Raw genomic sequence first — 25,248 nt, 5'->3', positions numbered from 1 at the left:
CTCTATGCAAGGAGGGCTTCGAAAAGAGACAATGGCCTCTGCCCACCTTTCTGTCTGGGAGAAAGCTGTCCCCCAGCTCTCGTCTTGATGTCAGACACTTCAGTTCCTCCATATGTGCCACTGGTGCCTTTCAAGTTGCTACTCCGTTGCTGGACCTCAGAGGGAGTAAGTCTGTGTAAGTCGATATATGAGTTCACTAAGAGGAATTGTTTGGAACTCCAGTAGTTTACTCCAGATGTTATGGGGACTTATCTTACTGGCACTGGAACCCTAAGCTTGGGGACCTGGTGTGGGGCTGGGACTCCTTGCTCCTGAGATATCCCTCCTGAATTTTTATCCACCTCACATGGATGTGAGACCTGTCCATTCTGCATATCTGCCCCTTCTACCACTATTCCTGAATGGCGTTTCTTTAATTCTGTAGTTGTCAGATTTCCATTCAGTTTGATTTCTGAGAGTTCTAAGTGATGGTTGTTCTACAGTTTAGTTGTAATTTTGATGTGTTTGTGTGAGGAGGTAAGCCATGTTTACCTACGCTTCCATCTTGAATGAAAGTCTAAAATTTTTAAATAGAGTTGAAAGTAGACAAGCATTCAAGAACAGCACAAACAAGCTGAGCTGAAAATCTTCCCCATGTACATTCCAAATTCAGAAGGAAATATGTCAAACCTATAAAGCCATTTTCAAAACCAATATAAAGTTTTCAAGAAGACAGCTCTGATGTATGAATAATTAAATATTTAATCAAATGTCAAGGGAATATCCATTTCTAAAAACGTACAATATCAATTATGATTTTTTTAATTTTTATAAGTTTATTTGAGCCAAACTGATGACATATGCCAAAGAGCAAGATCTCATGCTCCAGAGAATTACTATGATGATAGTCTTGCTATTTATACAGATCAATACAAAACACACCTTTTTTCTTTTAGCATCCCAACCTTTCATTTCCTGATGAAATAAACCCCAAAATCTTCCATAAGAAAATAAACCTTGAGATTATAAACTTGAGATTTATAAGACAGGATGAACAAAATGAAAATATTTAACAAAAAGCATTACTAATATTGCATATATGGCTTTTTATCCTCTATTTCAATAGCAAGCAATTACTGAGCGAGCCCCTTATATGTATGAGACACTAATTACAAAAAACATTTCTGTCAAGAGCCTTATCTAGTTGGGGAAACAGCTAAATAACACAAGGTATGATATACACAGCACCTGAGGAGAGATTTAAGAGTTCAGAAGAAAAAATGCTTGGAAGAAAAACGGACTCAAATTAGGTCTGAAAGTTGAATCAGGGAAGCAGAAAATGGCAGGGTATTTCCAAACAGAAGGAAGCTATGAACAAAAGCACAGAAGTGGAAAAAACAATTCCAGTTGCATGAAACAACAGCTTGCCAAGTCAAGAAAGAAAGAGCTAGAAAAAGTGACTGCTTAAAGTCTATGTTAAATAGTTTGATTGTTTTTCCATATAGACAAACCATAGGAAGCAACACAAATTTCTTAGGCTTGAAAATGTGGTTTAATTATAAGAGCAACAAACTGAAACATGCACACTGTATAGTTTATGCAACATGCATGACTAAAAAGTTTAACTTTACATATGTTAGATTTTTAAAGATTATCTTACTCTATTTATCTTACACTATGAAACTCCACAAAATAAAATGTTTTACAAGTCATATGATGTCCTAACATTTATTTTCAAATAACCACATATGTTTAATAACAGAGTGATAATTTATAAAAAGCCGTGTACGGGAAGTGACATGGAATGGTGGCTTTGAGCTCCTACTGTGGATGGAGCCTGCTGGTTGGGATACCACCACAAACTCCATGACCTTGAACAACCTAAGCCTCACAGGATTGTTGTAGTAAAAGAGAAATGCAAGTGCACATGTCAAAGCCATTTTCATAATAACACTAAACACGTTATTCGCTTCGATCACAGTAATGGCATTTGCCTTGACAGTCAAAAGTAACTGATGGTAACTTATTAGCAGCAGCACAAACCATACAGGTAAATCATTGCATTCTTCATTACCACATACTCCTGAACTTAAAAAAAAAAATCCAGTTTCATTTAAGAATGTCTTTGATATAGCTATAGCTGTAAATATTACACATTTTATTAAACCTCAACCCGAGTACCCACTTTTTCATATTCTGTATGTTGAAATTAGAAGTATGGATGGTAATCTCAAGGGAAAGTACTTAGATGGCTGAGCTACAAGCCTACGGAGCCACCTTTTTACAGAACACCATTTTTCCTGAAAGAATGACTGATAAACGATGGGTACTTAGTCTTGGATATGAAGTTGATGTTGCCTTAGAAATCAACAGTGAGTCATCACATAAAAGAAAACAGCTGTCAATATCTATTGCTAACTATATAAAATTCGAGCTTTGAGAAAATTTTGCAAAACTTTGTTTCTACCACTGTAGCTTTACCACCTTCCCAAATCAGAGATTTTTCTGATGAGAATGGTGATATCCATAAATATGTTTCCTTGACAATGAATAATGAAACATGTAAACATTTGGAAGATCTGCATAACCCAATGAACAAATATTTTCCAAACGACTAATGCATGGTGTTAAAAAATCCTGCATGGACCTGCCTGAGTGTGGTTGAAGCGTCATGCAGTACACCAAAAGGCTGCAGGTTTGATTTCTGGTCAGGGCACATACGTAGGTTACGGGTTCAATCCCAGTCACGGTGTGTATGAGAGACAACCAATCAATGTTTTTCTTTCACATCTGTGATTTCTCTCTTTTTCTCTCAGTTTCTTCTATCTTTCTCTCCCTCTTCCTCTCTCTCTCTCAAATCAATAAACACATCCCTGAGTGAGGAGATAGATAGATATAAAAAATCATGGATGGAAGATACATTCAAAGTAGAGGACAGACAACTGGTTTTAACAAAAACTTCCTTACTATGATTTCAAATTCCATATTGCAATTAATCTTTCCAAAACTACCTTTATTTTTTTAAATATATTTTTATTTAATTCTTGTTCAAGTAAAAACTACCTTTAGAGACACACCGTTAGACTGTATTGACGGTTTCACAGCACATTAAATATCTATAACTTATTGTATGTCAACTATATTTCAATGAAAGTTTTTTACACTACCACTTGGGTTTTAGTATAGCATCAAAGAAAGATATCCATAATTATGTGGAAAGCCTACTAAAATACTATGCCCTTTTCCAAATACATATCTGTGTGAGGCCAGATTTTCTTCATATGCTTTGAGTAAAAGAACCTATCACAACAGACTGAACACAGTAAGAGCTATGAGAATCCAACTGTTTTCTATTAAGCTAAACATAAAGACAGTTGCAAAAAAAAAGTCATAAAGGCCAATCTCATATTTTCCTTGTTTTGGAAGAGTCAGTGATTTAGTAGCATTTGAAATGAGTTTATTATTGTTATTTTTAAATGGATTTATTATTGATATTTTTGAATGGCAGATGCTGATAGATACAACCTACATAAAACAAAAGCTCTTTAAAGTTATCGATAATTTTTGAAGAATGTAAAGAAATTCTGAGATTGAAAAGTTTGAAAACAACTGCTGGAAGTCTAATAATATTTTATTATTTAGCTATTCAACTCTGGATCACCTTACTGAATGGATGATAAGTATCTTGTTTTGAAGTACCAGAGCAAGCAATGACCAAAAAAGGAATGTGATAGGTAGAATAATGACTCTCTGTTATAATATGAAAATATCTTCAATTATTGAATTTAAGTACAAAAAAGCAAAGAATAGAACAATTATATAGTATGTTCCCATTTGCTTAAAAAGGGGAGAAGAACATGATATCTGATGCATATGTGCTTGTATATGCATAAAAAACCACTCAGCTGACACTGAAGAAACTCATAAAAGCAATCACCTATAAGGGAAAGGGGATATGGAATACTCGGAACGGTATAGGAATGACACTTCTCAATGAATACCTTTAATTTGTAAGCCATATGAATGCTCAATTTTTAATTTAATCTAAATCTAATCTATTTAGAAAATAATCTTAAACCAATATTCTGTCATAATTCAAATATATTTCAATTTCTAGGGTACTCTGATCTAAGGGGGAGAAATCTTACCCATTTTATAAGCACTGAGGCAAAAAAATACAAAAGGCACTCATGCCAGAAGAATAACTTCTGATCAATCTGAGTTCTAGGACACAAGAGAGAAATGGTTTTTAAACCTATAAATAGATCTGTTATCTGAAAAAATGCAAACAGTAATGAATAAATAAATATTCATGTGAAAACAACAGTTATTTTATTAACTCTTTTATACTGAAAAGATGCCCATAGTGAAATAAAACAAAATTAGATTTGCACAAGAAAATATTAGTGAGCTTGAAAACACAGAGGACTTCCGCCAAGATGGAGGCATACGTGGAAACACTGTGCCTTCTCCCACAACCAAGTTTGAATACAACAAAGGTTTGGAGAAACAGAGACACAACCAAAGGACAGAAAATTGAATTATACGGAAGTCCGACTACATCTAACCGTTAAACGGGGACAGTAAGAGGGGCGGAGCCAGCAGCGAGCAGGGTCGGGCAGGACAGATCCCCCGACCCAGGTGCGCAGGCAGACGGGAACCAGTTGGGGTGTGGGGCAGACCGCGGGCACATATTCGCGCACAGTGAGACAGACCACGCAGGCCCCAGGGGGCGAGGGCTGACGGCGGTGGCACACTCCCGTGCAGTGGGGCGAAACGCGTGGGTCCGGTGACGGCCGCAGCGGCAGGCCGCGGACAGGACGCCATAGTCCCTCTTTGACCCCGCCCCCACATACAGCGTCACAACCCAGCGACTTAGTTGCCCTGCAATACCAGTGAGAGCCATTGTCCCTCTTTGACCCCGCCCTCACATATAACGTCACAACCCCGCGACTTAGTTGCCCTGTTCTAGTGAACATTTCAGGGCTCTGATCCTGCTATGGAACAGGCACAAACAACCCGAAAGATGGCGCAAGAAGAACTCAAAGTCCCAGAGCCAATAACTCTAAGCGACCAAGAAATTGCCAGCCTCTCAGAAGCACAATTCAGGACACTATTTATCAGGATGCTCACAGAACTGGTAGATTATAGTCACAAATTAGAGGAACAAAGTCACAAATTAGAGGAACATATGAAGGCTAAACTAATTGAAATGAAGGGAGATGCACAGGAAACCAATAGTGATGGAAAGGAAACTGGGACTCAAATCAATGGAATGGACCAGAAGGAAGAACAAAACATCCCACCAGAAAGGAATGAAGAAATGAGAATTCAAAAAAATGAGGAGAGGCTTAGGAACCTCCAGGACATCTTTAAACGTTCCAACATCCGGATTATAGGGGTACCAGAAGGGGGAAAGAAACAGCCACGAGTGGAAAACGTATTTGAACAAATAATAAAGGAGAACTTCCCCAGTCTGGCAAAGGAAATAGACTTCCAGGAAATCCAGGAAGCTCAGAGAGTGCCAAAGAAGTTGGACCCAAGAAGGAACACACCAAGGCACATCATAATTACATTAGCCAAGACCAAAATGAAGGAGAGAATCCTAGAAGCAGCAAGGGATAAGGGGACAGTCACCTACAAAGGAGTACCCATCAGACTGTCAGCGGATTTCTCAAAAGAGACCTTACAGGCAAGAAGGGGCTGGAAAGAAGTATTCCAAGTCATGAAATCCAAAGACCTACAGCCAAGATTGCTTTATCCAGCAAAACTTTCATTTAGAATGGAAGGACAGATAAAGTGCTTCTCAGATAAGGTCAAGTTCAAGGAGTTCATCATCACCAAGCCCTTATTATATGAAATGCTAAGGGGACTTATATAAGAAAAAGAAGATGAAAAATATTAACAGTGAAAGGACAGCAAACACACAGTTATTAACAACCACACCTAAAACAAAAGCAAACTAAGAGGACAGCTAGATCAGGAGTGGAACCATAGAAATGAAGAACACATGGAGGGTTAGAAACAGGGGGGTGGGAGGAGGAGAAGGCACAGAAAATAGCATAGATGGTAGGTAGAAAATAGATAGGGGGGAGGGCGAGAATAGTGGGGGAAATATAGAATCCAAAGAACTTGAGACACGTGGTTATAAACTAAGGGGGGGAGAATGGTGGGGGAGGGAGGGTGCGGGTGGAGGGGAATGAAGGGGGGAATAGAACAACTGTAATGGTATAATCAATAAAATATATTTAAAAAAATAAATAAATAAAAGGCCAAAAAAAAAAAGAAAATACAGAAAAAGAAATTATCTAAAAGGAAATACAGAGAATAAAAAAGAAAAAACAATAATTCTCAGTGAACTTGGTGCAATATTAAGCTATCTAACATACTTTTCATTGGAATCTAAAAATCGAAGCATGTGAAAAGAAAAAATATTTAAGATAATAATAAAGAATATTTTTCCAAACTTGCTTAAAACTATAATCTACAGATCCAAGATACTTGGTGAATCACAAACAGGATAAACTCAAAAGAAAATTATTCAAAGGCACATGATAATAAATTAGCAAGAAAATGGTAATAAGTTTTTAAAAATCTTAAAGCACCCAGAAGGAAAAAGGCACATTATACTGAGTATCAAATATTTTAAAAATCGCAGAATTCTCAGAAGCTATGCAAGCCAAAATACAATAGAACATTTATAAGTGCTAAAAGGAAAAAAACAAGTAATGTCAACATACCCAGTGAATTTAATACCTATCAAACTAACCTTTCAAAAATGGGGCAAAAAAAAAAACCCTACAATAATCAAAACTATGTGGTACTGGCACAGAATAAACACACCGGCAGATCAATAAAATAGAACTGAGAGTCCAGAAATAACCCCAAACATTTATGTCCAATTGATCTGAACAGTCAATGGAGAAAGAATAGTCTCTTCAACAAATGGTGCTGAGACAACTGGACATGCAAAAGAATTAAGTTGGACCTCAACCTACCCCATATACAAAAAAAAACTACTCCATATACAAAGCTTGCTGTAACTCAGAATGGATCAACAACCTAAATGTAAAAGCTTAAACTACAAAATTCTTGGAAGAAAATACATTATCTTGGATTTGCCAAATTTTTTTAAGAAACACCAAAGCATTAGTAACAAAGTGAAAAACAAATAAAACTCAATTCCATCAAAACTAAAAACTTTTGTGCATGAAAGGATATTACCCAGAAAGTAAAAAGACAATCTATAGAAATGGAAGAAAATACTTGTAAATTATATGTCTGATAATAGACTAAATTTCATAGTATATAAAGAATTCTTAAAACTCAGTAACAAAAAACCAACCCAACTGAAAAATGGACAAAGGATCTGAACAGACATTTCTTCATATCATACACTAGTGGCCAATAAACATAAGAAAAGATGTTCAATATTATTAGTCATTAGAGAAATTCAAATCAAAACCATAATGACACAACTTCACACTCAAAATGGCTACTATCAAAATAAGTTAAGTATGTGCCCGCAAGGATGTGAGAAAAGTGGAACCTCATAGGCTGGCTGGTAGGAATGTAAAATGGTGCAGCTGCTACGGCCACTCGAAGGTTCCTCAAAAAGCTAAACCACATGACCCAGCAATTCCACTCTGAATTAGATTCCATAAAGAACTGAAAGCAAGGATGCAAACAGATACTTGTACATCCAGGCTAACCAGTACTAATCATTAAAGTCAAAAGATGGAAAACAACCGAAATGGCCATCAGCAAATGAATTAATAGTATAGTATATATACATCATGGATATTATTCGGCCTTAAAAAGGAAAAAAATTGATACATTTTATAACATGTATCATTCTTGAAAACACCTTAAATGAAGTAAACCAGACATAAAAAGACAAATATTGTAGGAGTCCACTTAACAGAGGCACATAAGCAATTCGGAGATAAAGAGAGTAGAACAGTGGTTGGAAGGGGCTGAAGGGGGTGGAGTCAATGGGGAGCTCATGTTTAAGGGGTACAGGCTTTCAGTTGGGGAGGGTAAAACATTCTGGAAATGGATACTGGTCATGGTTGCAAATAATATGAAGGTACTTAATACCACAGAAGTGTATTTAGAAATTGGTAAAATAGTCAAATGTGTCTTTGTATAGCTGGAGCCTTGCCAGATAGTTCATACTAAAAATGTGATTTCCGATGAACACTTTTTATTCAACTGGTACCACTGGGCCATACTGCATGAGTATGACTTCAGCAGGAGGAGTCGCTAAGGTGCTGTTCCTCACCCACATGACTGATCCCCAGTAAAACCCCTGGAAACCAAGGCCAAGGGGAGCTTCCCTGGTTGGCAATTCATACCTGTTGTTACACACTGATGGGAGATTACTGCTACCCAAACAGCTCCACTGAGAGAGGACAGCTAGACACTGCACCTGGGTTCTCCTGGACTCCACCATATGTACCTTTTCCTTTTCCTGATTTTAATCTGTATCTTTTCTCTGAAATAAACCATATCTATCAGTATAACAGCTTTTCTGAGTTATGTGAGTCGTTCTAATAAATCATCAAACCTGAAAGTAGTCTCAGTGATTCCAGACACAACAAAAAGTATTTACCATGTAAATATTAACCATAAGAAAGCTGGATTGGCTTTATTAATATTAAACAAGAAACACTTCAAAATAAAAAACATTACCAGAAATAAAAAGCTACATACATAATGATAACGAGTCAACTCATCAAAAATACATAATTCCAAACATGCACATCAAATAACAGAGATTCAAAATACATGAAATAACAAATCAACAAAACTAAAAGAAAAAAAACAATTCAACACTAATCTCAGGAATTGACAGAAAAAATAAGTGGAAAATCAATAGGGATTTAAATATAGTAACACAACTTAAACTAATTAGCAGAGAGCATTGTACCCCACAACTATAGAAAAAAACACATTATTTTCAAACGAACACTGAACATTCACCAAGACAGACTATGTAATGAACAATAAAACAAGTCCACTGTGCGTTGTCCAGGCCCAGGGAGAAACCAGAGGCAACATTTCCTAAAGTTATTTGACCATAAACCCTTTTTTTGGAAAGGTTTCTCTCCAAGGACAACTGTTTCTCAGAACCCTTGGGAAAAGCTATGCCACCCATTTTCAACACCTCTTCCTATTTCTCCTCCTAATTGTGGCTAACAAAATAATGGACAATAAAAAAATGTTCTTTCCTTGACTACCCAGCCAGAATTAGTCAATCTTATGCAAAAGTCCTAAAACAGGAATAAGCTTGACATACTTGGAGAACAGAAAGGGGCCAAAATGACTGAAACAGTATTAGGCAAAGGATCTAAGTGGTAGGAGATGAAATCAGATAGTTAAACAAAGCCTTGGTTGGAGTATCATCCCAAAAATGCCAAGGTTGCAGGTTTGATCCCCAGTCAGGGCACACACAAGAATCAATGAATACATAAATAAGTGGAAAAACAAATTGATGTCTGTCTGTCTCTCTCAAATCAATTTTAAAAATCTAAAAAAAAAAAAAGAAAATTACACAGAGGTCAGAGTATATAAGCCCTTCTAGGCCCCAAGGATTTTGAACGTTAATTCCAAGCATGATGGGGTTTTTTGAAAAAAGAATATTATCTCATTTACAATGTTAATGAATCTCTCAAGCTGCTATGTAAAGAAAAGAATGGAAACTAAGCAGCTGGTGAGGAAACTTTGGCAATAGCATGAGAGATGGCTAAAACCAGAGTGGCTCAAACCAGACAAATGTGTCGGAGAAAAAAATGCCCAGGCAAGTCTATATAAATTGTGTTGAGAAGCTTTAAAGCATTTTCTTTTCTTGCATCCCAAGACAGCTCCTCCAACTCATGAGATGCTTCACCTGCTTCCTTACATGATCACTCACCTCCCCAACCTCCCCAAGTTGGAAACATTTGAAGGCCCAGTCACTGAACCTCTTCTTTTCTACTACTCTCATTACTATGGTGATTTTATCCAAACACCTGGCTTTAAATAATAATAATTCAATTTTACATCTCCATTCTAGGCCTTCCCCCTAAACTCTAAACTCATGCATACATTGACTAAATAGTAAACATCTCAAATTTAAGAAAATCCAAAATCGAACTCCTAACCTGCCCCCTCCAGACATGCTTCTCTTAAATCTTCCCTCAGACTGTATCAACTCCATTACTGCATAAGGTCAGGGATGAACTTTTAAGAGATATCCAAGACTCTTCCATTCTCTTGCCCCCGCTTCAAGTTCGTCAGCAAATCCTTCCAGCTCCACCTTCAAAACACATCCAGTAACCAACCACGTCTTACCCTCCTCCCCCGCTGTGACTCCGTACAAGCCATCATCATCTCTCAGCAGGATCACTGCTGTTTTTTTAACTGTTCTTCCTGGTTTTCCCTCGCCACTGCCTCCGCCACTCCCCAGCTGTAGTCTACTCTCAACATAGCAGACAAGTGATTCTAGTGAGTCTAAATTAGAGCATGTCATCAACCGATCAGAACTTTCCAATGGCTGTCTCACTCTAGTAAAAATCTTACAATGGTCTTCAAGGCCTAGTATCATTTGACCACAACATCTTTGGGCTTTAGCAACAGGCATTTACCTCCTGCCCTCACATCAGGCTGCTCTGCCCCAGGTCACTTCATTCCAGCTTCAGTGGCCCACTTGTCTGTCAAATACTGCAGGCCTGCTCTAGTCTCAGGACCTTTGAACCTGTTGTGTCCTCGGGCCCAAAATCATCTAGAATGCAAGCCTGTTCTTTTACCTACTTCAAGTCTCCACTCAAATGTCATCTCGATGAAGCCTTTCGCTTCCATACTGTTTAAAATTGCAAACTTCTCTCATCCTTTAACACTGCAAATGTGCTAGCTCTGCTTACTTGCTTTGTAAGTTTATATAGCACTTTTATTTGCCTCACCTCCTGCTACACACTGGCTCCCTAGAGCAGTACCTTTCAAAAAGAACCCGGTTTGTTCGCTACTAATCACTGACTGCTAAATAAAGCCTCTCCAGAAGGGCCACGTTTATTAGGCCCAATTCAAATTCTGGGATCACTCTAACTAAAATACACCAATTCCTTTGTCAGTATTTATAGTCTATGTATAATATTCAAAATTCATAAATGTTTTAAATTTTGCTTTTATTACTTTATAATCTAAGATACTTACCCAACAATTATAGACTGCTTACTGATTCCAAATAGTTCAACTTGTTACTCTGGTATTAATATAAACAGAAAGAACAGAAGGTTTCAGCTAGAAGGCCTAGGTTCAAACCCTAGGTCTAGTGTTTACCAGTAGTGTGACTCAAGGCAATTTATCCTCCTCCTAGTTTCTCATCAGTAAAACATCAAGGTGGGGGTGGATTAAAGACCAGCCTGCCTTAGATACCCCATACCTAATCATAATATTATTGTGGAAAATAAAAATATATGAGAAAATGCTTTATAAACTATAAATGGCATACAAGTATGAGTTAAATGTGCATAATGCATTCTGGAAAAACCTTGACTGGAACAGAAAAGTTCATTGTTTGAGGCAGCCTAACCCACCACACCTCCCTGCCCCTAACACTAAACTCTACTTTTGGAGTCAGACTGGCTCTTCCACTTACTGTGCGCCTTAAACGAGTTACTCAACCACTGAGTCATTGTTTCCACATCCATAAATGGATAGAATACCAACCTTAAAGCATCCTTTTGAAGATTAAAGACTATATGTGCACATAAGTAATATACCTATGGAATACAACATTTTTATTTGTTGCCGTCTTATTCTTTCAAAAGGAGAAAAACCCAGAGTCAGACAATATAAACTATACCACAGAGACAGGAAAGATGATTTTGACTTGCAAACTGCTTGTGAAAAAACAGAAGAAAAGTGAGAAAAAGCTAGAGTTAATCAAGCAATAATTTTAACAGTTTTCCTATTACATTTCTTTCCCTCTTTGCTTTAAGATAAAATTATAAGCTGAGATACAAAGAAAAGTCAGCTTACAGAAAATCATATTTAGTCATCAAAAAAAGTTCATTTCAAAACTAAATATTGTATAGTCTGTTCAATAGTCAGTTTCCCAATTTCTCAAATACCAGATATATTTTGACAATCTAGAACTCAAGGTACATGCCAAAAAAATGAAAGTCATTTTTTTCCAGCTATAGAAAAATCCTGATATAACTGTTCTGAGTATGTTTTTAAATGACCAAATAAACAAAAACTTAAAAATACAACAATTTAGATATGTTTCATACAAACACATCATGAATTTTTGTGAATCATTCGACTTAGATATATTCCCTCAGTTCTATAACAACAGCAATCATAAGATGCACCACCAACATAAAAACCATTTCCCAAGGGGGAATCCCTCTCACATTAAATGCGCATTTATATATAAAACATAACAATTTCATAAAACATTAAATTTTAAGAGATCCCTCTGCAAAGCTGAAAATGTTCTATTTCTTGATCTGGGATCTGGTTGCATAGAGTCTGATATATTTGGGGATACTCATCAAAGTGTACACTTAATTTATATACTTTTTGTAAATGTTAACTTCAACAAAAAAATCCATTTAATGTACTACTACATACAGATAAAGCTGTCAAACTGATGAATTACTGACCTAATATGAAAGGTAAAAATAATAATAAAGCTTTTAAAAGAAAACACAGGAAAGTAACTTCATGACACTGAGGTAGGTAGGCAAAGATTTTATAAATGGAAACAAAAGAGCAATAACCAATTGATAAGCTGGACTTCTGTAAAATCAGGAACTTGGATTTACCGGGACATGAAGACCCTGCAAGAGCTAACTACAAAGTAGAAGATACTTGCAATACATGTATTGAACAAGACTACATCCAGAACATAAAAAGAACTACAAATCCATATGAAAAGTAAACAGCATATTTTTTAAAAGGAATAAAAGATTTAATACTCCAAATGCAGAAATCCATGTGACCAATCAACATGGTGTCCCTAATATGAAAAAGTGCCCAACTTCATTAGTCATAGGAAAATAAAATTACAACTACAGTGCAAACCACTACACACCCTTCCAGAATAACTAAAAATAAAAACTAAAGAGCTGACAATACTAAATGTTTTGTGTTGACAAAAATGCAAAAAAACTGAAACTTTTCTACACTGCTGGTAGGAGCATAAATTTGTAAAACCACCATGCAAAACTTTAACACAATCTATTATGAATGAACATACCATATAAACATAACCATGACCTAATAATCCCACTAAGATGTATATACACAAAAATGCATGTTTACCAGGTAAAAACTATAATAAAAATGTTCATAGCAGCAAACTGAAAACACCCAAATGTTCATTACACTAGAATGGACAAACTGTGGTGTATTTACACAATAGAGGACAGCAATGAAAAGGTACAAACAATACAACATGGATTAATATCACAATTGTAATGTTGAGCAAAAGAAGCTCAAATAAGACATGTTAGTATACGCTTCTACCTAGAGTTCAAAAACACACAAGTTTTCTACAGTGTTAGATTAAAGGAGCACAGGGGTGTGGAGGGTGAGATTGTCATACTGCTGTTTTTGAGCTGCGTGCTGATTACATGAATGTGCTTATTTTGTGGGGGAAAAAGTTTGAACATGTAAGTCATACTTCTTTTTAAAATCATACATTAAATGGGGTGTTCAACTGGCGCATCGGGATTTCTAATCCCATCTTATCATGGAGATTCTTCACCCATACCACGGTCAGAGACTTAACTGAAACGGTCCTATATTATGCCCCCTCCTCTTCAGGATTTAAACATCAATATCTCTGTCCATGTCTACCGTGTGCCAAGCACTCTAACATTCATTTATTCGAATACCCACTGAATAACTACTATGTGTAACCTGTGCCAGCTACTTAGGGTACAGAAAATGAGGAAGTCACGGTCCCTGGCGTAATGTCTATCATCTTATAGAAGACCATATACACAAATACGAGGTAAATATATACAGATAAGCACAGGATATTACAGGAGCACAAAGGACCATCAAAACAGTCTAGGGGAGGAAAGGCATGAGGGTAGGCTTCTTGGAGGTGTTCACACCTGAATCTTTAAAAAGTGCATAGGAGCTATCCTGACAAAGTGCATTCCAACAGAGGAAACAGTTTGGTAAAAGCACAATGATAAGAAATAGTACAGTGTATTTAAAGAAACAACGAACAGCTGTTACATGTTGCTTAAGGGTAGCAAGGTAAGAACTGGGATGGGTGGGGGGAAGTGGCCAAAGAGATAGGAAGATGCCAAGTCATGATGGGAGCTGTTAGACTTAACCAATTGACTAAACGAGACAGTGAGGTTTATGTAAAGAAACTGTGTGGTCAGATTATTCAGGGAGCAATGCAAAAGATCGTGTTAAGGGGGATAAGGCTGGCAGAAAGAAGGCCAGTTAGGAGGCAGTTACAACTGTCCTGAAGGAGATAAAGGGGCCAGAAATAATGAAATGAAAGCTGTCGCAAATCTGGAGAAAATATAGAGTACAGACTTATTATGCTGCTGGTCTAGAGATCATACTTTAAACACACTAACCTACACGAAGGGTTGGCAAATTTCTTCTGCAAAAGACCAAATAGAAAGGATTTTAGGGCACATATGGTCTTGACTGTACTTCTTGGTTTTTGTTTTTTAAACCCTTTAAAAAATAAAAACCACTCTTAGCTAGTGGACTTTATTTTTATTTTAAAGGCAGCGAGCTGGATTTGTGAGTGCAGTTTGCTGATCCCTGCTGTACACCTGTAAAGAAGTGAGGATTAACCTTCCTATGAGATTAATTTTCCAAAAATGCTACTTGAGTATCAGTCCCCTATTCAGAAACTTCTGCAATGGTCCTGACTGCCTACTGAAATCAAATACCTACCAGACATAGCATTCACAGACCTCTATACTCTAGCTCCAAGCAGGCAGATGAACTACACACCCCTGTGTAAATCTTCCATTCTTATTAAAATGACCTACCTACATTTACCTGCTTCTGTATCTTTGTTGTGTTCCCCCATCTTCTTTCCTCCTTTCCAAACCTACACAAATACCCTTCCTTCAAAGCACAATTCAAATCCTACAACAAAGTGATTCCACCCTCCTTCAACCTCCTAAAAGTACTGTCTCAATTATTCTGATACTTACTTGCTGTCTTGAACCTATTTCAAATAAACTATATATTCTTTCAGGGCAAGGAATAATGTATACTTCTATCAATGGATCTAGCATATAACAAGGGATAAATAAAAATGAAGATATACATGAATATGTATATAACATACATATGTGTATACACACACACTTTTTTCCTAAACCAGCGGTCTATAGAAGCCAGTGTGATTTCATCCTTACCTTGTATCACTAATTGAACACTTTTAACTCCACAGACACCATCTGAATGCCACAGGAACCACAGATTGATAATCCACAAGTACATTACTCTCCTATTACACGTTTCTAGGACTAGTTTATTAGGGAAACAATAATAATAAAAGTAGAATATTTTCAATGGACAATGTTATCAATATAGGTACACTGGGATAATATTAAATATAGAAGTTGCTACACCAAGTCAAAGTTAACTTACCTATATATTTTTTTATTTTTTAAATACAAAATAAGATTTTACAACTACATTGCTTTAAATTCACCCTTAATTATTACTCACATTTAAAGTCACACACATACATATACAGAAAACATACACAAAATCGACACCTGATTTGAATTTTTTTAACAGTCAAGTTCTCAGTCACAATTCAGATTTCCAAAATGGCATTGATTTCATTCAGAATTTAGGGAAGAGAATATATTTTAAAATTTTAAGAAAACAGTCTGTTTTAGTACACCAGTGTTAAATAGCTATAACCACATACTGTTTTGAGCTGGATTAATGGACTCTTCCTCTACTTGAGATTACTGAGTAAGTGTTCTTCAAGTCTGAAGTTCGACCTATGCCTTATTTCATTACACAAAGACTGTTCAAGAATCTATAAATATTCTTCCAGAATCATTTGCCCACATTTAGAAGCCAACTACAAAAAAGTTTAAAACCTTTAGAGATATTTTAAAAAGCAAAAGAAATTAAACAAAAGATGGCCATGAACATGAACATTGAGACTTTTTAACTCTTTAAAACACACTGAAGAAAGCTTAGCAATTTACAACTCTGAAAAGACTGTTATTCATTGATAAATTTAGTATTGATAATGCACTAATTGGAAGACAAACCCAGGGACCAGGGATTCCCATTTCTCAACTCTTGTTCTGCCACTGGCTTAGTATGTGTTGGGCACATCCCTATACGGTGAGCAAGAAAAGCTTAACTGACATTCTAAGGTTGTCATAATTGATTAAACGTGTACGAAGTACTCTAGAACCGTGAAGGAAAGCCACTGTAACCATTAAATGTCACTTAGTTAATACAAAACTGTACCCATCTGTTGGGCTTGCAAATCCAATCATCACGATTCTTTTGTGTCTTCTTACACAGTAAATCTTCAGTGAGTTAGTAAAGTACATGTATTTAATGAGCTAGTTAAGCTACCTCAGAGAAATGACTTTTCTTCCAAATCTGTGTTTGCTCACAAACTCTCACTATCCAACCAAACTATTTGCAAAGGGAAACATGATCCGACTCACATTAAAACTAGGTCTAGTTATTGATAAGCTGATACCGAATGACTGAAAACTATTGGAAATCACAGTGGAACTTTGTTAACAGAAATATGACGCCTGAAAGTAATCCCAGAAAAGTCATCTTAAAAAAGAGCTTTATTAAAGGGAAAGCCCCTACAATTTTTTAAAGGGCTGGAAAACGATTTTAGGCAGTGTGGACAGAAGACAAAATTCGCTCAGAACCTAATCTAATTCGTTAGGGAGCTCCAGCACCTGCTAGGTGTTTAGCGCCTAGAGACTGATGAGTTTGCTCAGGAAAAGCGCTGATGCCATCTCCAGCTGCCCCTCTCGCGAATGACAGTAACAATGCAAACACTGACAAAGAGCTGCGAGGCTACCCCGAGCCTCTGCCTAGCAATACTTCTCCCTACCCCCAACACACAGAGCACAAATCCCAGCCAGGGCCTCCCTCTCCGGACCTCGCCCGCGGAGCCCTGGTCTCTAGTTCAGCGACGTGGGCAAGGTCTCCCCTTCGCTCGGTTCCAGACAGCTGAGCTCTCTAAAGGGGAGGGGGCGCTGCCTCTCTGCGAACTGCCGGAGGGAAGGAGACACTTCCTCCCCGCAGACCGCGGGCTCGGGCGGGTGTGCGCGGACACACTCGGAGAACTCCCGGGTCTCGCGCCGCCGGTGCCCGGGCACGGAGAGGAGAGGAGAGCGCGGCCCTCCTTCAGCAGGAGGCCGGAGGGTCTCCCGGCTCCGGGTGGCGGGAGCGGGGCTCGGGATCACGGCACACGGTCCCCCCCGCCGGGGTGGCAGCACTCGGGCGCCCGCTTCCCGGGAGCCGGGGGAGGGGACAGCAGGCTCGGTCCGGGGCACAGGCAGCGCATTCTTCCCTTGAGCCCAGTCTCGAAGGACGGCGCAGGCGGCAGGGCGGCAACTCTCCCAAACGCCCAACTCCGGGGTGAGCGCGAGGGCGACTGGCCCCGGGCTGCCCGGCGGGATGCCGCCGGGATGGGGGAGGCGGCGACGCCGGCCTCGGGTCCGCTCCCTCCCCACGCGGTCCGCGGCGGAGGCCGTCCGCGCCCAGGTCCCTCCCGCCCGGCGCGGGGCAGGGCCGCCGACCTCGGCCGGGCGGGCGCGGGGCCAGGCGGCGGCGGCGGGCGGGCGGGCCGGCCCGGAGCCCTACCTGAGGCTGTGTACCAGCTCCCGGCGTGACTGGCTTCCCGGCAGACCACTCGGTTGGACATCTTGGTGCCTGTGCCGCCTATGGTGCACGAGGATGAATGAGGAGGCGGCGGCGGCGGCGGCAGGAGCGGCTCCGCCAGGGGACGAGACACCGTGGGCCCAGCCCAGGAGGAGGCGGCAGCGGGGAGGGGATCAGCCCGGCCCAGGAGGAGGAGGAAGAGGAGGAGGCGGCGGCGGCCCAGGAGGAGGAGATGGCAGCCAGGGCGGTGGCAGCAACAATCACCTCACACTCCGGCGACCGCCGGAAGATGGGGCCCGCGGCGGCCTCACCGAAGCCCGGAAAGCCCTGGCCCGGGCCCCCGGAGTCGCCGCTGCTCCCCAGCCCGGGCTGGTTCCGCCGAGCCGCCCCCGCGGCCCCCTCCCTTCCCAGCTGGCCTCCCGGAGCCACCGCCGGTGACCCAACCCCCGTAACTCCGCGCCCGCCCCCTCCCCCCACCCCCCGCGGGACTCCCAGCACCCACCCCCACCCCGGGCCCGGCCCTGCTGCCCGCCGGGCCGCCGGCCTGCTGGCCCCGCCCCTCCCCTCCTCCGGCCGCGCGGCGAGGTTAAAGGCGGAAACCGGACAGGCCAGACGGCATCTGGGGTCTGGCGGCCCGCGAGGCGGAGGCGGCGGAGGCCGCAGCTCCGCGCACACAAAAGCCCAGGGCCGGGGCCTGAACCCGGGAAAGCAGACACGGAGAGGAGCCAACGCTTCCTTACTCGCCACTCTAACGGGTCCTGCCCACTGAGCATGCCCAGCAGCCGCTGCCAGGCCCGCCGAGGAATCTCAATGTGCACGCTCCGCTCTCCGGGCTTTAGAGGCAGCAGAGGCCAGTGGAGGGGCGGGGCGGGGGGGGGGAGCAAGACGCAGCCGCAGGGCAAGCCCCCTCCCCCAGCCAACTTCCTTAAATGAAGAGCACCGGGGGCCAATTTTCCACCAGGAAAAGTCCGCCTTCTACCTCCTTTCCCGCAGTATATACAGGAATCCTTACTGCATTGGCAGCCTCAAGGTCTCACAACTAGACGCCAGTCTGCGGCACAGGCAGGCACATGGTAGTACGCCTGTCGTCCAGTAAACGCTGGGTTTTGCCTCATAGAGCCACCCTCACCACCCAATCTTGGCTTTGACACTGTAAACATTTACCGTTTCATGTTATATACCTGTAGATGCATGTCTTCACTCCCTAACTACACTAAAGCGTGGTATAGCTAGCCTAAGTTATTCTCATCTACAAAATGGTAACGATCCTCAGGGTGTCCTAGGATTATGAGTTAATACATAGAGTAGGACAGAGTACACATGCAGCAAACATTATTTCCAACCCTCCATTATTTTATCAACCCCAGTATTCCGCGTAAGGATCAGGGGCAAAAAAATCATTTAAAATTATATGCCCTAGTTCATTGAGTACAGGCCTGTAAACCAAATGGTCGCTGGCCTGATTCCCAAGGCACATGCGCCTGGGTTGCGAGCCAGGTCCCCAGTAGGGGGCGCGCGAAAGCCAACCACACAAGGATGATACTTTCCCTCCCTCTATTTAAAATAAATACAATCTTAAAAATATAAAATTATAGAAGAATCACAGCAAAGTAAGATATCTTGGACCTCCCAAGAAGTGTTGTTTTGAAGTAAACCACTGCAAAGCTGGGAAGAGGGAAAAGAGAATGTTGTGTATCTTCAATGAAAAATTGGGGGTTAAGAGCCATAAAACTGTTGCATCAGAAACTGGCTGATATTCGTGCTGCCTAATATTCAAGTTCCCCTAATACCATAATAATACTCTTTTTAAAAGTTAACTATTCTATTCCTACACCTCCCACCTTTTTCAAACAAGATCTTGTGGGAGATCCCAGTCCTAAACCCTGGTCAATTACTGGAACACTTCTGACTTTCACGAATTTTTCTACACTCTTATTATGCTAACATATCTCCACTGAATCTATAAACATATTTCTTAACTAATGTTTAAGCCTCTCACTTCATCACCAATCTTCCCATATAAGAGATGGGGGCTTAAAAAAGAGTGCCTGCCTAGTAGGGATTAACAGAAAAAGGAGGGCTGGAGCTCTGATTCTATGGTAACTTACTAAAACTCAGTCATAACTGATAAAATGGTAAACTTTTCATTGTAAATTTCAAGAAAAGGAAAACTGCTGATATGGTTGACAGGGTGTTGAAAACAGGTGATAGCTCTTGAAGTTAAGTATTGCTGATTCTGTTTATATGGCCTAAAAAAGGAGGGGAGGAGACACTGGATACAATGAAGCTTCGGATTTCAGGCTGGTCAAATTAGAAAGTCAGATGTGAGTCCTGGCTCTGTCACTCACCAAGGCATCTAGTTATTTAACCTTTTGTGATCTAGGCATCTAGTTATTTAACCTTTTCAAGCCTCAGTTTTCTCATCTGTCAAATGCAAACAGCAGTGATATATAACAAACTTGTGAGAATAAATGTAAGTGAAAACGATTTATAAGCTGTTCTTTGCTATTATCTTCTGCTCCTAGCAAAAATCCTAAATCTCACTCTAAACTAGTAATCTAATTTAGAATTGAGCTTCCATCCTATTAAAATGTTAGTTGGGGGCTTCTTTCCCCCAAAAGACTTTTCTTACTAGTCAAACTCAGTAAATACCATATTGCCAAGTAAACTGAAAGGTTAGAGGAACTTCCATTATTTCTAGAACTCTCAAGATATCCTACCATTATGCCTGCCCATTTTATTCTGGCTACCTTATTCAAGGGCAGACCCTTAAAAGACTTAAGTTAAACCTGTTCATTTACCCACCTCCCTAAATTAAGATCCATACAGTGCAAAATACCAGGAGAAGCTTGTTTGGCAATGCTGTACATTCCCCATGTTACTATTAACAATTTCCATTTTACTGTATCCTCCAGGGATTGGGTTTGACACTCCATAAACATCATTCATAATAAAGGGCAAGAAGGAAATCTTCATTAATAGAGTCCTTATGAGGCACAGACCTTCAATAAATAAGGTACCACTAGTTCCAGAACCCAACACATCTGAAATAGCATGTTGGATATTTCCTGCATCAATCTGTACTAGAAAATGACCAGAAACAACCACAATGTCCATCAATATGAGACTTGTTAAATTAGGACCTATCTATACATATGCACCCAACAAAATATATGAGACGGTGCTATATACTGATGTAAAAAAAAAGTTCGAAGAATTTTAAAAAGCAAATTGCAGAACATGTAAAATATGCTATCTTTGTATAAAGTAAGTACTTACATCCTTGTACACTTGCATATACATGATACTTTTAGAAGGATATACAACAAACTGGTAAAGTAATTGTTAGAGATGGCTGAGGTGCTAGAGAAAAGATTTAACCTTTTAATGTAATGTTTTGTGTATCTTTTGAATTTTATGATATATACTACCTATACAAAAAATAATTTGTTTCCAACTTTAATCTACATGGCAATATTAAATTGATCATTTTCAGATTTTATTTATCCACAACTGACAGCTTCAGGAGCCCCCTAATTACTAAAAACCCTGTATTAGAAAAATATTCTAGGCCCTGGCTGGTGTAGCTCAGTGGATCGAGCGCAGGCCTGGTAATCAAACAGTCACTGGTTTGATTCCCAGTGAGGGCACATGCCTGGGTTGCAGGCCAGATCCCCAGTGGGCTGTACCTGAGAGGCAACCACACACTGATGTTTCTCCCTCTCCTTTCCTTCCCCTCTCTCTAAAAATAAATTAATTAAATATTAATTTAAAAAGGAAAGAAAAATATTCTAGGATACCACAGATTTTTTAACAAATCAAGGCTGAGAGGAAGTTTGGCATAAAGATGCTTCTATGATTTCAATTAAAACTCATACTCTTAACTTAGTCTCAGTCAGCTCTGCCTTTCTTCTTTAGACACCAAACTTCTTAAGTGACATTTATTAACCTTACTATGTACCTGACACTGTGCTAAGTACTTTACATACTTACTGATTTTTATAAGATGAAAATTTGTTCCTTTCAACTTTTTGGAATACATTTTGTACACAAAGCTTTTTCCAAATGTATTGTTAATATTATTTAGGATTCCGAAGGATGAATATAACTGAGTCTAAAGATTTAAAGTTTTTTTAAGCAATTTATTGTTTTAGAAGAAAACTCTTATTCATTAGTGACTATCCCTTTTTATCTCTGATGACCTATTTTCTACCATATATAGGAAGGAAAAAAGTTTATTTTTGTATTATTATTTATTTATTTTTATATTATTTGTATTATTATTATTGGTATTATTTCATATCCTTACTTATGCTATATCGTTTAGGTAATGATGGCTGGTAATTTAACCCATGATCAAAGAAAGTAGATTCTTGCCCTGGCCAGTGTGGTTCAGTGGATTGAGGACCAGTGGTCGGACTAAAGGGTGGCTTGTTCGGTTCTGGGCAGGGCACATGCCTGGGTTGTGGGCCAGGTCCCCAGTAGGGGGTGCTCAAGAGTTAACCACACAGTAATGTTCCTCTTCCTTTCTCTCTAAAAATAAATAAAATCTTCTTAAAAAAAATAAAATCTTACCCTACTTTCAGAAAGTCTAAAACTGAAATTTGTAAAAACAAATCAAAATACTGTATTATCAAGTGAATATGGGTTAATATTTTAAGCTTTAAAAAAATCTGTTCATTGTCATTTACAATTACCTACTGTGGCTCGGTTTTTCAGCTACCAGATAAAATGGCTTGTGCTGTACACACATATGAGCAGATTAATTTTTCCCCCGGGAGAAAAAATTTAAGCTCACCTGAGAACATTATAGCAGAGTGCAATACAGTATTAAAGGAAGGTAATATAATACTAAGCTGGGTTAGAAAATTGCCCCAAACTTATTTCCCCTGTAAACTTCAGCAAGTTAACCAAATCTCACTTCCCTCACCAGGATTTTGAGGATTAAATAACAATTGACATTAGCCTGGCTGGTGTAGCTCAGTGGATTGAGCGTGGGCCTTCGAGCCAAAGGATCACGGTTCAATTCCCAGTAAGGGCACATGCCTGGGTTGCAGGCCAGTTCACCCACGAGAGGCAACCATACATTGATATTTCTCTCCCTCTCTCCTTCCCTTCCCCTCTAAAGATAAATAAATAAAATAAAAATTTAAAAAAAAAACAATTGACATTAAAAGTATTTAGCATGGTCCTGGACAGATAACTCAGTTGGTTAGAGCACGGTCCTAATATGCCAAGGTTGCCGGTTTGATCCCTAGTCAGGGCACATGCAAGATATGAACCAAGAAATGCAGAAATAGGTAGAACAACAAATCAATGTCTGTCTCTGTCTCTCTCTCCCTTCCTCTCTCAAATCAATACATTTTTTTTAATTTAGCATAAATTAAGTACCATTTAGCACATGGTAAGTACCAGGTACACCACCAACAAAAGACATATCTATTCTCAGCACTTACTAAAAACAAGGTATCAATTTCAAGATTGAGTAATTTAAGTATTATCTCAAAGATAATCCAATAGAACACTAGAAGTAATGGCAGCATTATGCAGAGTACTGCATTATTTCCAAGTGATCATTAACCAGAGGTATATATCAGAACATCTTAGCATTTTGGATGCCCATTCAAAAGCCCATGGTCTCTCCCATTTGAATCAGGCTCTCCAGGGCCCAGATATGTATTTATACATAATACATATATTTTTTAGTTTTTATGTATATATCTATATATTTAAAGTTCCCTGATCATTTTTTAAAAGTACTAAAGGTTCAAGCTATCAAAAGAAAAAAAGTTCCCGAAGTATCTGATGTAAATCAGACATCAGACTGAAGAACTTAAGATAAAATTGATGCTTTAGCCCTGGTTGGTGTAGCTCAGTGGATTGAGTGTGGGCTTCCGAACCAGAGGATCGCGGTTCGATTTCCAGTCAGGGCACATGCCTGGGTTGCACGCCAGTTCCCAGCAGGGGACCCATGAGCTACAACCATACACTGGTATTTTTCTCCCTCTCTCCTTCCCTTCTCCTCTAAAGATAAATAAATAAAATCTTTAAAAAGGGGGGGGGAACCCCTTAAAAAACTTATTGATGCTTTAATAAGAGATTACCAAATTGTACTTACTCAACTGTTAAAATATCACAAAAAAGGCTTGAGCAGATTAAAGTATCAGTTACCAAAATAAATTTGATGGAATGCTTGTGAAAAGTACTTATAAACAGATCACAGTATTTCCAGGTTTTTCCTGTTCAAATACTCAGGTCTACAGTTGTAAATCAAACCATAACCTCCCCTCCCTGCAACTGTCGCTGCCACTGAAGCAAACTTTCTCTGTATTCAAGAGAACTATAACGCATATCTCATCAGCATTACATTTCTACCTTCACCTTCGTGTGTTTAGCTGGGACCGTTTTTAATATGCTTCCAAAGCAGGGTGTCTCAACCTTAGCACTACTGACATTTTGACCCAGATAACTCTTAGGGCGAGGTAGGGCACACAGGCAGTCCAAGGCATTTTAAGATGTTCAGCAGTATCCCTGGCCATCACCCACTAGGTGCCAGGCAGTCCAAGGCATTTTAAGATGTTCAGCAGTATCCCTGGCCATCACCCACTAGGTGCCACTAGAACCCCACTCTACTCCAACTGTGACAACCAAAATGTTTCTAGACACAGCCAAATTATCCTCTGGGGAGAGGTGGGGAAATCACTCCGAACTGAGAACTATTGCTCTATTGAATGTTTTTCCTGCCTCTCTTTGTACAATTTTCTTTCTTAATGAGTTATTTCCATTTCTTCCTACAGGACAAAGTGAGCAGACCCCCAAAAAAGGACTGGCTGGTTTTGGAACAATGATATTAAGCAGAACAAGTACTCCTCACTTAGCTATAAGCAACACATTGATAGAAGTAGGTGTGAATGCCCATTCAAGCACTTACCAGTGTGGTCTTGAGCAAGTCACTTATCCTCTCCAAATCTGTTTCCTCATCTGCAAAATGGGAATAACAATATCTACTTTGCAGAGTTGCTGTATTAGAAATAACAAGTAAAATACTACTGTGCCTGCCATGTACTAGATCTGCAAGGATAGCTATTACTGTATTATTACCACGAAGGCTGACAGCATGGAAGGACATCATACACCCTCTGCGGTGCTTATACCAGAATGTACCCCAACCGCACTATGCAGAATCGCCTGTGGCAGTTTTTAAAAACTGAAGATACCTGGATTCCACCCTCCAAGGGGAGCAGGAACAATGCTGAAAAAAACTTGAGATTTTTTTAATATTATACTAGAGTCTGATGTATTTTTATGCTGTTGTAAAACCCTGCAGCATTCTCAGATACAAAAGCAAATCATAAAAGTAACTGAACCACATGAATTATTTACCATAGAAAACAAAAACTACAT

The 25,248-nt window shown here is 39.5% G+C and overlaps 1 protein-coding gene across 1 annotated transcript in view; it reads right to left on the bottom strand.

Annotated features, from left to right (window-relative positions):
- The window catches only part of MEMO1 (mediator of cell motility 1), a 110,817-nt gene extending 92,732 nt beyond the window's left edge, over positions 1 to 18,085 (bottom strand). The window contains exon 1 of the mRNA XM_037066635.1: positions 17,827 to 18,085. Coding sequence (XP_036922530.1) covers positions 17,827 to 17,887 — 61 coding nt within the window. The 5' untranslated portion in view covers positions 17,888 to 18,085. The remainder of the gene's footprint in view (positions 1 to 17,826) is intronic.
- Positions 18,086 to 25,248: the final 7,163 nt, after the last annotated feature.

This window comes from Sturnira hondurensis, unplaced genomic scaffold (genome assembly GCF_014824575.4).
Source record: "Sturnira hondurensis isolate 20B ecotype Veracruz unplaced genomic scaffold, ASM1482457v3 Scaffold0016663, whole genome shotgun sequence".
NCBI lineage: Eukaryota > Metazoa > Chordata > Mammalia > Chiroptera > Phyllostomidae > Sturnira > Sturnira hondurensis.
This window is presented reverse-complemented; position numbering and strand designations above follow the sequence as displayed.